General features: G+C 37.2%; 1 protein-coding gene across 2 annotated transcripts in view; it reads left to right on the top strand.

Annotated features, from left to right (window-relative positions):
- Positions 1-14,759, top strand: part of LOC149785617 (uncharacterized) — a 92,262-nt gene that overhangs the window by 17,917 nt on the left and 59,586 nt on the right. The window contains exons 2-3 of one of the 2 annotated variants that reach the window (XM_089979431.1): positions 3,512-3,895; positions 9,818-10,011. In XM_089979431.1, the coding sequence (XP_089835557.1) occupies positions 3,512-3,895; positions 9,818-10,011 (578 nt within the window). Of the gene's footprint in view, positions 1-953; positions 3,896-9,817; positions 10,012-14,759 lie in introns of those variants that run through there. The other variant, XM_089979430.1, reaches the window with a different exon arrangement.

Raw genomic sequence — 14,759 nt, forward strand, 5'->3', positions numbered from 1 at the left:
GTCTCCACTTTAGGAATTACTACAATGTCAAATTCCTCAAATATCGTAACTTCATTTATCACAGAAACAGGGATGCTCATTACAAGTAATGCTGAAGACAAGACAGTATCTTTGCATTCATCTGCAATATTATTTTCATCACTGTCATCAGTTTTAATGCCCACTAATACAGTTGAAGGAACTACCTTTCTTTTGCCATCAGACATGATACTTCCATCCACAAAAACCAATAGTTCTTTTGTGTCAGTGTTAAACACAAATGATACATCAGTTTTGCTAAGCACTGTGTTCTCCACTTTAGGAATTACTACAATGTCAAATTTCTCAAATGTCGTAACTTCATCATTTATCACTGAAACAGGGACGCTCATTACAAGTAATGCTGAAGACAAGACAGTATCTTTGCATTCATCTGCAATATTATTGTCATCAGTTTTAATGCCCACTAACACTGTTGAAGAAACTACATTTCTTTTGTCATCAGACATGATACTTCCATCCACAAAAACCAACAGTTCTTTTGTGTCAGTGTTAAACACAAATGATACATCAGTTTTGCTTAGCACAATGGTCTCCACTTTAGGAATTACCACAATGTCAAATTCCTCAAATATCGTAACTTCATTTATCACAGAAACAGGGATGCTCATTACAAGTAATGCTGAAGACAAGACAGTATCTTTGCATTCATCTGCAATATTATTTTCATCACTGTCATCAGTTTTAATGCCCACTAATACAGTTGAAGGAACTACCTTTCTTTTGCCATCAGACATGATACTTCCATCCACAAAAACCAATAGTTCTTTTGTGTCAGTGTTAAACACAAATGATACATCAGTTTTGCTAAGCACAATGGTCTCCACTTTAGGAATTACTACAATGTCAGATTTCTCAAATATCGTAACTTCATCATTTATCACTGAAACAGGGACGCTCATTACACGTAATGCTGAAGACAAGACAGTATCTTTGCATTCATCTGCAATATTATTGTCATCAGTTTTAATGCCTACTAACACTGTTGAAGAAACTACATTTCTTTTGCCATCAGACATGATACTTCCATCCACAAAAACCAATAGTTCTTTTGTGTCAGTGTTAAACACAAATGATACATCAGTTTTGCTTAGCACAAGGGTCTCCACTTTAGGAATTACTCCAATGTCAAATTCCTCAAATATCATAACTTCATTTATCACTGAAACAGGGACGCTCATTACAAGTAATGCTGAAGACAAGACAGTATCTTTGCATTCATCTGCGATATTATTGTCATCAGTTTTAATGCCTACTAACACTGTTGAAGAAACTACATTTCTTTTGCCATCAGACATGATATTTCCATCCACAAAATCCAATAGTTCTTTTGTGTCAGTGTTAAACACAAATGATACATCAGTTTTGCTTAGCACAATGGTCTCCACTTTAGGAATTACTACAATGTCAAATTCCTCAAATATCGTAACTTCATTTATCACAGAAACAGGAATGCTCATTACAAGTAATGCTGAAGACAAGACAGTATCTTTGCATTCATCTGCAATATTATTTTCATCACTGTCATCAGTTTTAATGCCCACTAATACAGTTGAAGAAACTACATTTCTTTTGCCATCTGAGATGATATTTTCATCCACAAAAACCAATAGTTCTTTTGTGTCAGTGTTAAACACAAATGATACATCAGTTTTGCTAAGCACTGTGTTCTCCACTTTAGGAATTACTACAATGTCAAATTCCTCAAATATCGTAACTTCATCATTTATCACTGAAACAGGGACGCTCATTACAAGTAATGCTGAAGACAAGACAGTATCTTTGCATTCATCTGCAATATTATTGTCATCAGTTTTAATGCCCACTAACACTGTTGAAGAAACTACATTTCTTTTGCCATCAGACATGATACTTCCATCCACAAAAACCAATAGTTCTTTTGTGTCAGTGTTAAACACAAATGATACATCAGTTTTGCTAAGCACCGTGTTCTCCACTTTAGGAATTACTACAATGTCAAATTTCTCAAATATCGTAACTTCATCATTTATCACTGAAACAGGGATGCTCATTACAAGTAATGCTGAAGACAAGACAGTATCTTTGCATCCATCTGCAATATTATTTTCATCACTGTCATCAGTTTTAATGCCCACTAATACAGTTGAAGAAACTACATTTCTTTTGCCATCTGAGATGATATTTTCATCCACAAAAACCAATAGTTCTTTTTTGGCAGTGTTAAACACAAATGATACATCAGTTTTGCTTAGCACAATGGTCTCCACTTTAGGAATTACTACAATGTCAAATTCCTCATTTATTGTAACTAAAGCTGTTACCATGACAACAGTTCATACTATATTTCCAGAAACAACATCAAGTATGCACACCATCATATCAGAAATTACACACTCTGCTATCTTAGGTAACTCAGATACAAACAGTAAATCAGAAGTAACACCATCTTCTGTCTCGGGTAATACAAATACACCAAATATATCAGAAAATACTATTATCACACATATTGTACCTTCATCAGTTATCACAAAAACAGGGATGCTCTTCACAACTAATGCAGAAGACAAGACAGTGTCATTGCATTCATCTGCAATATTATTTTCATCACTGTCATCAGTGTTAATGCCCACTAATACAGTTGAAGGAACTACATTTTTTTTGCCATCAGAAATGATACTTCCATCTACAATACTTGTTTTCTCTTCCTCAAACAGTAGTTATTTTGCATCAGTGTTAAACACAAATGATACATCAGTTTTGCTAAGCACATTGTTCTCCACTTTAGGAAGTACTATGATGTCAAATTCCTCATTTTTTGTAACTTCAGCTGTTACCATGACAACAATTCATCCTATATTTCCAGATCTAACTTCAGCTATTGGCACCATCTTGTCAGAACTTAAAACATCTAATGTGTTAGGTAAAACAAGTACTAAAAATACACCAGAACACACTCTTATCACGCCTATTGTACATTCATCAGTAATCACAGAAATTGGGACAGACACACAATTTCTTAATTCCACATTGATTGCAGGCCTTGCAACATCAGGTCAGATGAGTACACCATCCACCATGACAACAGTTACCATGGCAACAAGCCATTCTCCAATTCTGAATGTTACATCATCAACTAGTATTGGACCAATCATGCCTTCATCAGTACCGATGACATCTACTGATTTTACAAAAGCAACAAGTTTACTAACAAGTGCATGGAGTAGTTTGCCCCTAACAAGCTTTCTTCATATGACAGACACAGAAATCTTTCAGAGCAGTAGTGTGACTCCTGCATTGACATCCTATATCATGAATCTAACACCATCCTTTACTGCTTCATCTGCACTGGCTAGTTCCATAAATGTGACATTAATTTCAACACCTATATATACAACAGCAGGCATCACAGTTATGCCAACTTCTGTGTTGATGACTCGATTAATAACACTCATTTCTGATACTGTTACACCTGAAATATTTTCTTCTTCAGCATTCAACAATATTACAGTAAATTTAACTCGTGAAACAACAACTTTGACTACAGCAGATGTGTTCAGCAATGTGACAGAGGTTGTGTTCAGTAATGTGACAGAGGTTGTATTCAGTAATGTCACAGAGGTTGTGTCCAATTTTTCTGTTCATGCTACTCTGGCAGTATCAACTTTCTCCATGTCTATTTACAATGTATCAGCTACAGAAATGCCAACACTGTCAGCATCAACTACAGCAGCAACAACAATTTTAACATCATTAGCAACCTCTTCAGCAGTATTGACAACCACTGTGGAACCATCCACTAGCACTGCAACAATTCAGCCATCCAAGGCACCATGGAATATCACTGAAGCTGGAGAGAATTACTGGGTGGTCACAGGTAAGATTGCTGCATCCATCAAATAATGCTACTCACTGAAATTTGAACTGATTGATTTGCAATGAAGTCACTCTGACCTCAAATAAAGCCAGCATAGTCACTGAATTAAAATTTTGACTGATCACTATGTTTAATAATACTAAAAATTAGTGATTGACAGGTAAGCTGTTTTTGCCTTTGTTGAAGAAATCCAGCAGTTGACAATGGAAATATATGTTTCAACATTGAGACCTCAGGTTGAATATGGTCCAAAATCTGATTATATTTTAGTTGGTGGCTAGAAATTTAGGTAGCTGTGATCTACAAAATGATACTCGAGTTGATAGCTTGTGTAGTGTATTGTATCTTACATGCTAATATATTGTAAAGTATGACATTTACAATATGCCTATGTACAAATAAATCACAATCGAGGCCTGATATCAGTTGTAACAGTGTAACTGTTATAAGAACATGATAATGCTTCAGCACGTAACACATTTGTTTGATTGTAACAATTTTACTTCAAGTTTATACATAAAACCAATGATACCTGTCCACAAATCAGATAACTTTTGAAGTAAAGTTCTTAAGTAATATTTTCATGCTAATTTACAATTCTTGACTGTAAGCTTGTCAAATGAGAGCATACAGTGTTCTCATTGACTGTTTGTAAGCTTTCAATAGGAGCAGAATCCAGTGTTCAGAGAGAGCACATGTATGCAAGACTGCCATTGGATGAACATTCACTGTGTTCACATTTAATGTGCGTGTAAGCCTAACAGTAGAAGCATACAGTGTTCAGAGAGAGAGCACATGTATGCAAGACTGCCATTGGATGAGCATATGCTGTGTTCACATTTAGTGTGTGTGTAAACCTAACATAGTAGAATCATATAGTTTTCAGACTGAGTATGTCTGTAAGCCTACCATACAAGGAGTATCCTCTTTGTTCAGATGTATGTATATAAGCCTGTCATAGGAGGAGCATACAGTGTTCAGATTGAGTATGTCTCTAAGCCTGTCATAGGAGGAGCATACAGTGTTCAGACTGAGTATGTCTCTAAGCCTGTTGTAGAAGGAGCATACAGTGTTCAGATTGAGTATGTCTGTAAGCCTGCCATATGAGAGCACACAGTGTTCAGAGTATGTATGTAAGCCTGTCATATGAGAGCATACAGTGTTCAGATTGAGTAGGTAAGCCTGTCGTAGGAGGAGCATACAGTGTTCAGATTGAGTATGTCTTTAAGCCTGTCATAGGAGAGCATAGTGTTCAGAGTGAGTATGTAAGCCTGTCATAGGAGAGCATATAGTGTTCAGATTGAGTATGCCTCTAAGCCTGCTGTAGGGGGGAGTATACAGTGTTCAGATTGAGTATGTCAGTAAGCCTGTCATAGGAGAGCATACATTGTTCATATTGATTATGTATGTAAGCCTGTCATAGGAGAGCATAAAGTGTTCAGAGTGAGTATGTATGTAAGCCTGTCATATGAGAGCATATAGTTTTCAGATTGAGTATGCCTTTAAGCCTGTTGTAGGAGGAGCATACAGTGTTCAGATTGAGTATGTCAGTAAGCCTGTCATAGAGGAGCATACATTGTTGAGATTGAGTATGTCCGTAAGCCTGTCATAGGAGAGCATGCAGTGTTCAGAGTGAATATGTCTGTAAGCCTGTCATAGGGGTGCATACAGTGATCAGATTGAGTATGTCTCTAAGCCTGTCATAGGAGAGGATATAGTATTCAGATTGAGTATGTCTGTAAGCCTGTTGTAGGAGGAGCATACAGTGTTCAGATTGAGTATGTCTATAAGCCTGTCATATGAGAGCATACAGTGTTCAGAGTGAGTATGTATGTAAACCTGTCATAGGACAGCATACAGTGTTCAGATTGAGTATGTAAGCCTGTTGTAGGAGGAGCATACAGTAATCAGATTGAGTATGTCTCTAAGCCTGTCATAGGAGAGGATATAGTGTTCAGATTGAGTACGTCTGTAAGCCTGTTATAGGAGGAGCATACAGTGTTCAGATTGAGTATGTCTGTAAGCCTGTCATATTAGAGCATAGTGTTCAGAGTGAGTATGTCTGTAAGCCTCTCATAGGAGATCATACAGTGTTCAGATTGAGTATGTAAGCCTGTTGTAGGAGGAGCATACAGTGTTCAGATTGAGTATGTCTGTAAGTCTGTCATAGGAGAGCATACAGTGTTCAGAGTATGTCTGTAAGCCTGCCATAGGAGAGCATACAGTGATCAGATTGAGTATGTCAGTAAGCCTGTCATAGGAGGAACATACATTGTTCAGATTGAGTATGTATGTAAGCCTGTCATAGGAGGAACATACATTGTTCAGATTGAGTGTGTATGTAAGCCTGTCATAGGAGAGCATACAGTGTTCAGATTGAGTATATGTTTTTTAATGACATGCCATAATAACTGCTATTCCACAGTCATGGAACTTGGTTTTGTAGTATATCTCAAAGGGTACAATACCATATTACCAGCTAGGTTGCTTTAACCTAATTTATTTTGCGCTTCACTCCAGGTTTAGTTAAACACTTTTATAGCATCTCACCATGATTCATCAGTTAGGTTAGTGTCATCTAAATTCCAATTTTGCAGGCTTGTCTTAGCTATCCAGTAATTATGTGGTCTTCAGGGAGAGCATATTGGAATTTCAAACTTTATGAATTTTCTAAGTAACTGAAAAAAATGTCCTGGCTTTATACTCTGACATAAAATGTGAAAGAGGTATATAGTGGTATAATCTTCCCTGATTTGTCCATCCATCCTTCTGCCCATCTATTCAGTTCTGTCTGTCTGTCTGTATCACACAGTGTTTCAAGTTTGAATTTAAATCACTTTCTCGTCCACTTGTGTCCACAGGGTCATGCACCTGTTTGTGGATACTTTTGGTGAGTGTAATACCCTTCCATCAAAAGCAGGTTTGTGTGACATATTTTAAGCTTCACTGACTTGGGTCCAGTTTTATATTAAGTGAAGATTTGCAGTTTGAGCAGTGCAGTATGGACAGATGGTCCATACCAGTACAATATGGATGGATGGTGTGTACTGACCATACTGCATCAGCTGGTCTGTATAGCATATGTTGTCTTTGGTATCCTGTTCCGACTGCCAACCAACTGTTCCAGCATTACAAATGAGCTATGTATGATTATCTCTGACCAGTAAGCTGACGTGTCCAGACAGACTGAATATCCAGCTTGCTGTACCAACCATTCCACACTGGCTGTCCAGACCAGTGTATATACTGTCTTTGGTACACTGTCATGACTGCCAACCAACCATACAAACGAGCTTGGTATAATGTCAGCAGTGGTCACGACTCGGTTATCGATGACTGGCGAGTTGGCTTACCAGCCAACCAGATAGTCCATTCCTATGAAATTCATAGCAAACTGCATCAGCCATCTGGAATGGTAAATTGATAATGCAAACTGATGATACTTCATCATCATTTCCCAATGATGAAATTGATAAAACAGAAATACTGGAACATGCTGATGATACTTCATCGTCATTTCCCAACGATGAAATTGATGAAACAGAAATACTGGAACATGCTGATCCAGCAATAGAATGGATGGAATTTAGTTAACGGCAGCAATAGAAGAAATCTACAGGATTTTGTCTCCATCAAAATGCTGTCATCCATCTTGGTAACTGTAGATGATGATGACAGTTCATCATTCAGAATCTTGCTACACTTGTTAAAGATTTCAAAAGTTACCAGGCATGTCTTGGAGCATTCGCTAGTGCATCTTTGTTGTGAGTTAGTTGCATGCAACTTTCTAACTCCAGTAATAAAAAAGTCACATTTAGAGATATTTTGTCTGCACATACCTTATCTGGATGCAGATAAGGTGCACAGACAAGGTTAGCCAGGAACCATGTGTTCACTTCCTATTTGACAAAGCTCATCCTGATGATTGTTTTTTTTTCTTTGTCTAGTGAAAAAGCCATTGACGATCATTGCTGTTTTTCTGTGCAATTCCTAAAAAAGCGGGCATGTCCGTTTATTTGCTCTTGATTCAATGTGTACCACATGCAGATGTTGTTGTTGTTGCTAGATTAGTCACTAATGGAATTTGTCTAATATATCACATCACTACTTTTGGAGCACTCCAGTAAAAGTTTGGAATATTACAAGCGACTTTGTTGACTGAAATAAAGGGTGATGCCTCTAAATTCTTAACTGAACATTTGAATGTCATTTAAACCTAACTTACTGATTATTTCTAAGAACGGTTTATGCCCAATGGCTTTTTTAACAAATCATTTCCTTCCTTTCAGATTTTAGTTAGATTGGAAGAATGATGAAATTTATGATAAATGGTCAGCATTGGGGCTTTAAGGAGACATTATATTTGGCATCTGGACATAATGTGAAAAAAATAAAATCATTAATTTGAAGGATTGGTCCACGGAATTGAATTAAAATCTTAATTAAAAGAAGAAATCGAATTATGGATTCTGTAAAAATTGTATTAATTTATTAAATTTGTTTTAAAATTGCTGATGAGCTGCTAACCTTTGTGAATTAAGAGAGAGTTATGTTGTTGTTGCTGTTATAGGGTTTAATGCCATTTTTCAGCACAAGATAGACTATACATGGTGGCCAATATTAATGATGGAGGAAGAACCCAGGAAAACCCCGGAAAGAACCACCGACCCACGAGAAGCTACCGGCAAGCTTTCTCACATATCCATATTGGCAGAGCCCGAGACTCGAACCCGAGAGAGTTATGTAGAGAAATTATAATAACTGAATAAAATAAACAAATTCTGTGTGCTTATAGTAGGCAAAGAAGAATGTATACATTTGGATGCAAAGATTACATAAAACACACTGATTCAATGATTTGGATATGTCTTTTTAACAAAGTTAACAAAGTTCCATTTTGTGCATACACCTGTATAATCTTTGTATCAGAATGTTCATTAATTATAGTTTGTTCCACACAGCATCACAAATAGTATCTGTGTCTGTAGCTAAGTGAATTTTAGGTTAGCATCTTTAAATGTACTAAAAGTAACGAATTCATTTCATGTCAAGTATTTCAACACTGTTTAAATTGACGTTACACAACTCATATACATGGCAAAGTAGGGTGGTCTGTTTATATCCAATTTTTTGATGCCATTATGACCTGTGGGAGATTCAATCTGTTTATTAAGGAGTGATCAGCTTTCCTAATTTGGCCCTAATGGAGTTGCCTCCCTTTGATTTCTTTGCCATATCAAATTAGGACTCTTCCAGAAGTCTGGACAAACAAAGTGGATTACATATACTCAGACCAATCTTTGAATTATGCTTAAATCATTCATGCACAAAACAAATTCAGTAATTTTAACTACATTTTGAGATGCTAATGTTATCTTCGAGTGGCCGAGTGGTCTAAAGCGCTCTCCGTTACGGATCACTGCCATCTCACCTCTGTCTGCGGCGGTTCGAGTCTAGGATTCAGCCAATGTGGATATGTGAGAAAGCTTGCCAGTAGCTTCTCGTGGGTCGGTGGTTCTTTCCGGGGTTTTCCCGGGTTCTTCCTCCACCATTAATACTGGCCGCCATGTATAGCCTATCGTGTGCTGAAAAATGGCGTTAAGCCCCAAAACAACAAAACAACAACAACAACAACAACATCATTTGCAATGCTGTGTGGAATGAACCATAATTAAAATCAAAGCCTAAATTTCAGAATACCACTTGGACATTTATGAAATATCTCAGACTATGAGATGTCAAACACTGCTCTAGTGTTCAACAAAAACATCCACCACAAATTGTCAAAAGTTTCTCCCCAGTCCTTTGAATATATTGTTTTGTATGAAGTTTTATAGTAGCAACTACAAAGTTGAACCATATTTCATTAGTACTACTAGAAATTGAAAATATTTGCAAAACATTATCATTATGTATTGACAGTCCTGAAGGTTCCAAAGACAAAGAACATCAGCTCCCCAACATTTCGGAGTAGTATAGAAGCTGGTTTGGCTAATGCATATTTGCAGGCATACACCAGGAAAGAATATATACGACTTGGTGTGTTTGACCCATTGAAAAAGAGACGACGGAGGAGGAAAAAGAGATACACAAAAGCTGATGACACTGCTGTTCACGTGAGTAACATGGTCAACATTATGTGAAAAGCTTTAATATGTAAAAAAAAGAAAATGTAAACTAAATTTTTTAAAATTTATTTTGAGTGAATTAGCCATTTAATACTTTTCCTGACTTTCATTGGCATAGCAATAATTTCTGAGCTCCCTTGCAAAACTTAATTCTGGGGACCACTTACCAATAGATACAAAAGTAGTTTGATGGGATATTTGAGCCCCCACTGGGTCTGACCCCACCCCCCAGTTGTTGGGGGAGTTATGCTTGGGTAGTTGTAATGCTACTGTGATCTTTATTTAGTACAGGAGAGCTTATGCGGGGGTGACCCTAATGCCCTTGAATTCCTCATTATTGGAGGCATACGTGGTAGATATAAATAAAGAAAGTTAAGGGTTTGCATTGAAGGTTTTGGTTATGATGATATGAAGGAACTTGATATTTATATTTTACTATTGTGTGTTGATTGGAATATTTCTGACCTAAAGTTAAGTAACTCTTTGTCCAGAAAGAAATACTTATTGTTTGGCCATTTATTGTGAAAAGTTTATAATGAGATAAATACTTTTATAAAATTTTACATTTTACTTGATGCAGATAGCAGGATAAAGTTTGCATTTAATGTTTTGTCTGTAATTATGCCTTTAGCTTTCACTTTTGGGTGATTGACATTAGCTTTCACTTTTGGGTGTTTGCCATTAGATTTTTTACTACTGTGTGTGGATCAGCATGTTTCTGGCCTGAGTTTATGCTATTACATTTTCTGTACAGCTACAAAGATGAGGTTGAAGTTTGTTTTTAATGTTTGCTCTTTCAGGTTGCTTGAAATCAATCTTTTTCATGTTTTCAGAGCATACAAAACACTATTCTATTCTCCTTAAAATTGTGGAAAGGGTATATTTTTTCTGCTTGTCCATCCATCAAATGCAGCTATCAATCTGAAAATGACACTTTGTTTTTCAACTTTAGCATTATTTCAGGTTTTTTTCTCAGGCACTGTTGTTGGATGAATTAGTTCTATTTGTGCTCCACTTTGGTCATTTATACAGTGTCATCCCTAATGCTGGTCACTATGACATTTATTTTATGCATTAGCATCTGATGGAGTGACCAGTCATAGCCTTGTGTATGGATCCATAATGGACCATGTGTACTAAAAATCTTCATGCCAAAAATAAGTCACTGTATCATAAATCTCATGCACCATTGACTTTGCAATTATTTGTAAGGCATTATTTCTTGTAGCTGGATATGTTGAAAAGTACTACATTACTTCATATCAGAAGTAGGTCACTGTGACCTATATTTCACATTTCATTAACTTTGGATTCACTTTGTGCTCAGATCAGTTTCTCATACACTGTTGACTATACAATAATATCACTTTGCATATAGATATATCACTGTACAATTTTGCCATGTATGTACACTACAGTTTTGCCATGCATATATACTACAGTTTTGCCATGTATGTACACTGCACAGTTGTGACTGTGGCTGTATTTAGTTGCTTTTTTGCTGATTGGTAGATTCGAAGACATCCATGTTGGGAGCTGAGAGTTGCCCATTTGAAGGCTTCCATGCTTGGAGCTGTGAATGGTAGATTTGAATGTATGCATGCTAGGGGCTGTCAGTTTTGCTTTGTGGAGTGTGTGTGTGTGTGATTTAGAATTTTAACATAGCTTTAAACAAAATTCTGTCATATTGCTACGATGTCTGCAGTGTAACAGTTTATATTGATGTCTAGCACTTGGGCATCATGCCGCAGACATGTAGCATGATGTCCCACCCAGTTACATTATCCTAACACCAGGCTGACTGGTCCTAACACTAACCTCTTAATGCTGAGCACCAAGTGAGGCAGCTGTTAGTGCCATTTTTGTAAGTCTTTGGTATGACATGGTCAGGGTTTGAACCCATGACCTTCCACATCTGAGGCAGACGCTTTAACCACTAGGCCACCGGAATGGTCTTTGCTTTGAGGAAATTGGTTCCGAAAATTCATGCTGACAAATGTTGACCTAGTAAATCATTAAAAGTCTTTGGATACATCTTAAAGATTTTACTGATGCTGGGACTAGGTAGAACTTAAAATAGACTGAATTATTGGCAACTTTATATAATAAGGTCATGTCTAATGCTGAGACTAGGTGGTACTTACAATGTACTACCACTAGATTATTGACAGCATTATATAATAGGGTCATGTCTAATGCTGGGACTAGGTGGTACTTACAATGTACTACCACTATATTATTGACGACTTTATACAATAGGGTCATGTCTGATGCTGGGACTAGGTGGTACTTACAATGTACTGCCACTATATTATTGATGATTTTATATAATAAGGTCATGTCTAATGCTGAGACTAGGTGGTACTTACAATGTACTGCCACTAGATTATTGACAGCTTTATATAATAGGGTCATGTCTAATGCTGAGACTAGGTGGTACTTACAATGTACTACCACTATATTATTGATGACTTTATATAGTAAGGTCATGTCTAATGCTGAGACTAGGTGGTACTTACAATGTACTACCACTATATTATTGATGACTTTATATAGTAAGGTCATGTCTAATGCTGAGACTAGGTGGTACTTACAATATACTACCACTATATTATTGATGACTTTATATAATTGGGTCAATTGTCCAATCCTGGGACTAGATGGTACTTACAGTGTACTGCAGCTGCTAGATTATTGACAACTTTATATAATAGGGTCTTGTCTAATGCTGAGACTTTGTTGTTGTTGGGTTTAACACCATTTTTCAGCACACAATAGGCTATACATAGCGACCAGTACTAATGGTGGAGGAAGAACCTGGGAAATCCCTGGAAAGAACCACCGACCCATGAGAAGCTACTGGCAAGCTTTCTCAAATACCCACATAGGCTGAATCCGAGACTGGAACCCACGCAGACAGAGATGAGATGGCAGTGATCCATAACGGAGATCGCTTTAGACCACTCTGCCACTCAGGGCCTCAATGCTGAGACTAGGTGGTACTTACAATGTAGTACCACTAGATTATTGACAGCTTTATATAGTAGGGTCATGTCTAATGCTGATACTAGGTGGTACTTACGGTGTACTGCCACTAGATTATTGACAGCTTTATATAGTAGGGTCATGTCTAATGCTGAGACTAGGTGGTACTTACAATGTACTGCCACTAGATTATTGACAGCTTTATATAGTAGGGTCATGTCTAATGCTGAGACTAGGTGGTACTTACAATGTACTGCTACTAGATTATTGACAGCTTTATATAATAGGGTCATGTCTAATGCTGAGACTAGGTGGTACTTACAATGTACTGCCACCAGATTACTGATGACTTTATATAATAAGGTCATGTCTAATGCTGAGACTAGGTGGTACTTACAATGTACTGCCACTAGATTATTGACAGCTTTATATGGTAGGGTCATGTCTAATGCTGAGACTAGGTGGTACTTACAATGTACTGCCACTAGATTACTGATGACTTTATATAATAGGGTCATGTCTAATGCTGGGACTAGGTGGTACTTACAATGTACTGCCACTAGATTATTGACAGCTTTATATAGTAGGGTCATGTCTAATGCTGAGACTAGGTGGTACTTACAATGTACTGCCACTAGATTATTGACAGCTTTATATAGTAGGGTCATGTCTAATGCTGAGTCTAGGTGGTACTTACAATGTACTGCCACTAGATTACTGATGACTTTATATAATAGGGTCATGTCTAATGCTGAGACTAGGTGGTACTTACAATGTACTGCCACTAGATTACTGATGACTTTATATAATAGGGTCATGTCTAATGCTGAGACTAGGTGGTACTAAATGTACTGCCACTAGATTACTGATGACTTTATATAATAGGGTCATGTCTAATGCTGAGACTAGGTGGTACTTACAATGTACTGCCACTAGATTACACTGGACAACAAATTTTTACAAAAGTCATGTTACTGAAATAAAATTAGTCAATTCTTATCAATTTTTATGTGCTGAACACGAATATGACAGTCAAATTGCAAAATTGGCTCTAGTTTTTTTGTAATCTGCAAGAAATTAATGTTTACATAACGAAATGCATTCCAATAGTAAAAGGTCAACTGTAATTGCCTACCTATAAAAAATCAAGTCATTGACTACATCTTAGATTTCTTCGCCTGTCTCTTGTACAGCTGTTCGGGAGCATCTCTGAGGAGTGTCCAGCAGTAGTCAGCCAGCATTGTAGTGGACCATTTTCCCTGGTATCTTTGTTCCATTGTTGCGATATCTTGATGAAAACGTTCGCCGTGTTCATCACTAACAATACCACAGTTGCTAGGAAAGAAATCCAAATGGGAATGAAGGAAGTGAATCTTTAGAGACATATTGCAGCCAAGTTTCTTATACTTCATCAACATGTCTTCTACTAGTTCCTTATAGTTTTCTGCCCTAACATTTCCGAGGAAGTTTGTAGAAACTAGGCGAAAAGCATTCCATGCTTGTTTCGCGTCACCTTCCAGCAAGTTGTTGAACCGGTCATCTTTGAAAAGCTCTCGAATCTGAGGACCCACAAAAACTCCCTCTTTAATCTTTGCTTCGCTGAGTCGAGGGAATTTTTCATGCAGGTATCGGAATGCTGGCAAAGTCCGGTCAATGGCTTTCACGAAGTTCTTCATCAAACCTAGTTTGATGTGAAGGGGTGGTAGCAAGATTTTCTGAGCCTCAACCAGAGCTGGGTGTTGGATATTCTT

Source organism: Sinohyriopsis cumingii, chromosome 13, assembly GCF_028554795.1.
Source record: "Sinohyriopsis cumingii isolate HCF-2022 chromosome 13, ASM2855479v2, whole genome shotgun sequence".
Lineage (NCBI taxonomy): Eukaryota > Metazoa > Mollusca > Bivalvia > Unionida > Unionidae > Sinohyriopsis > Sinohyriopsis cumingii.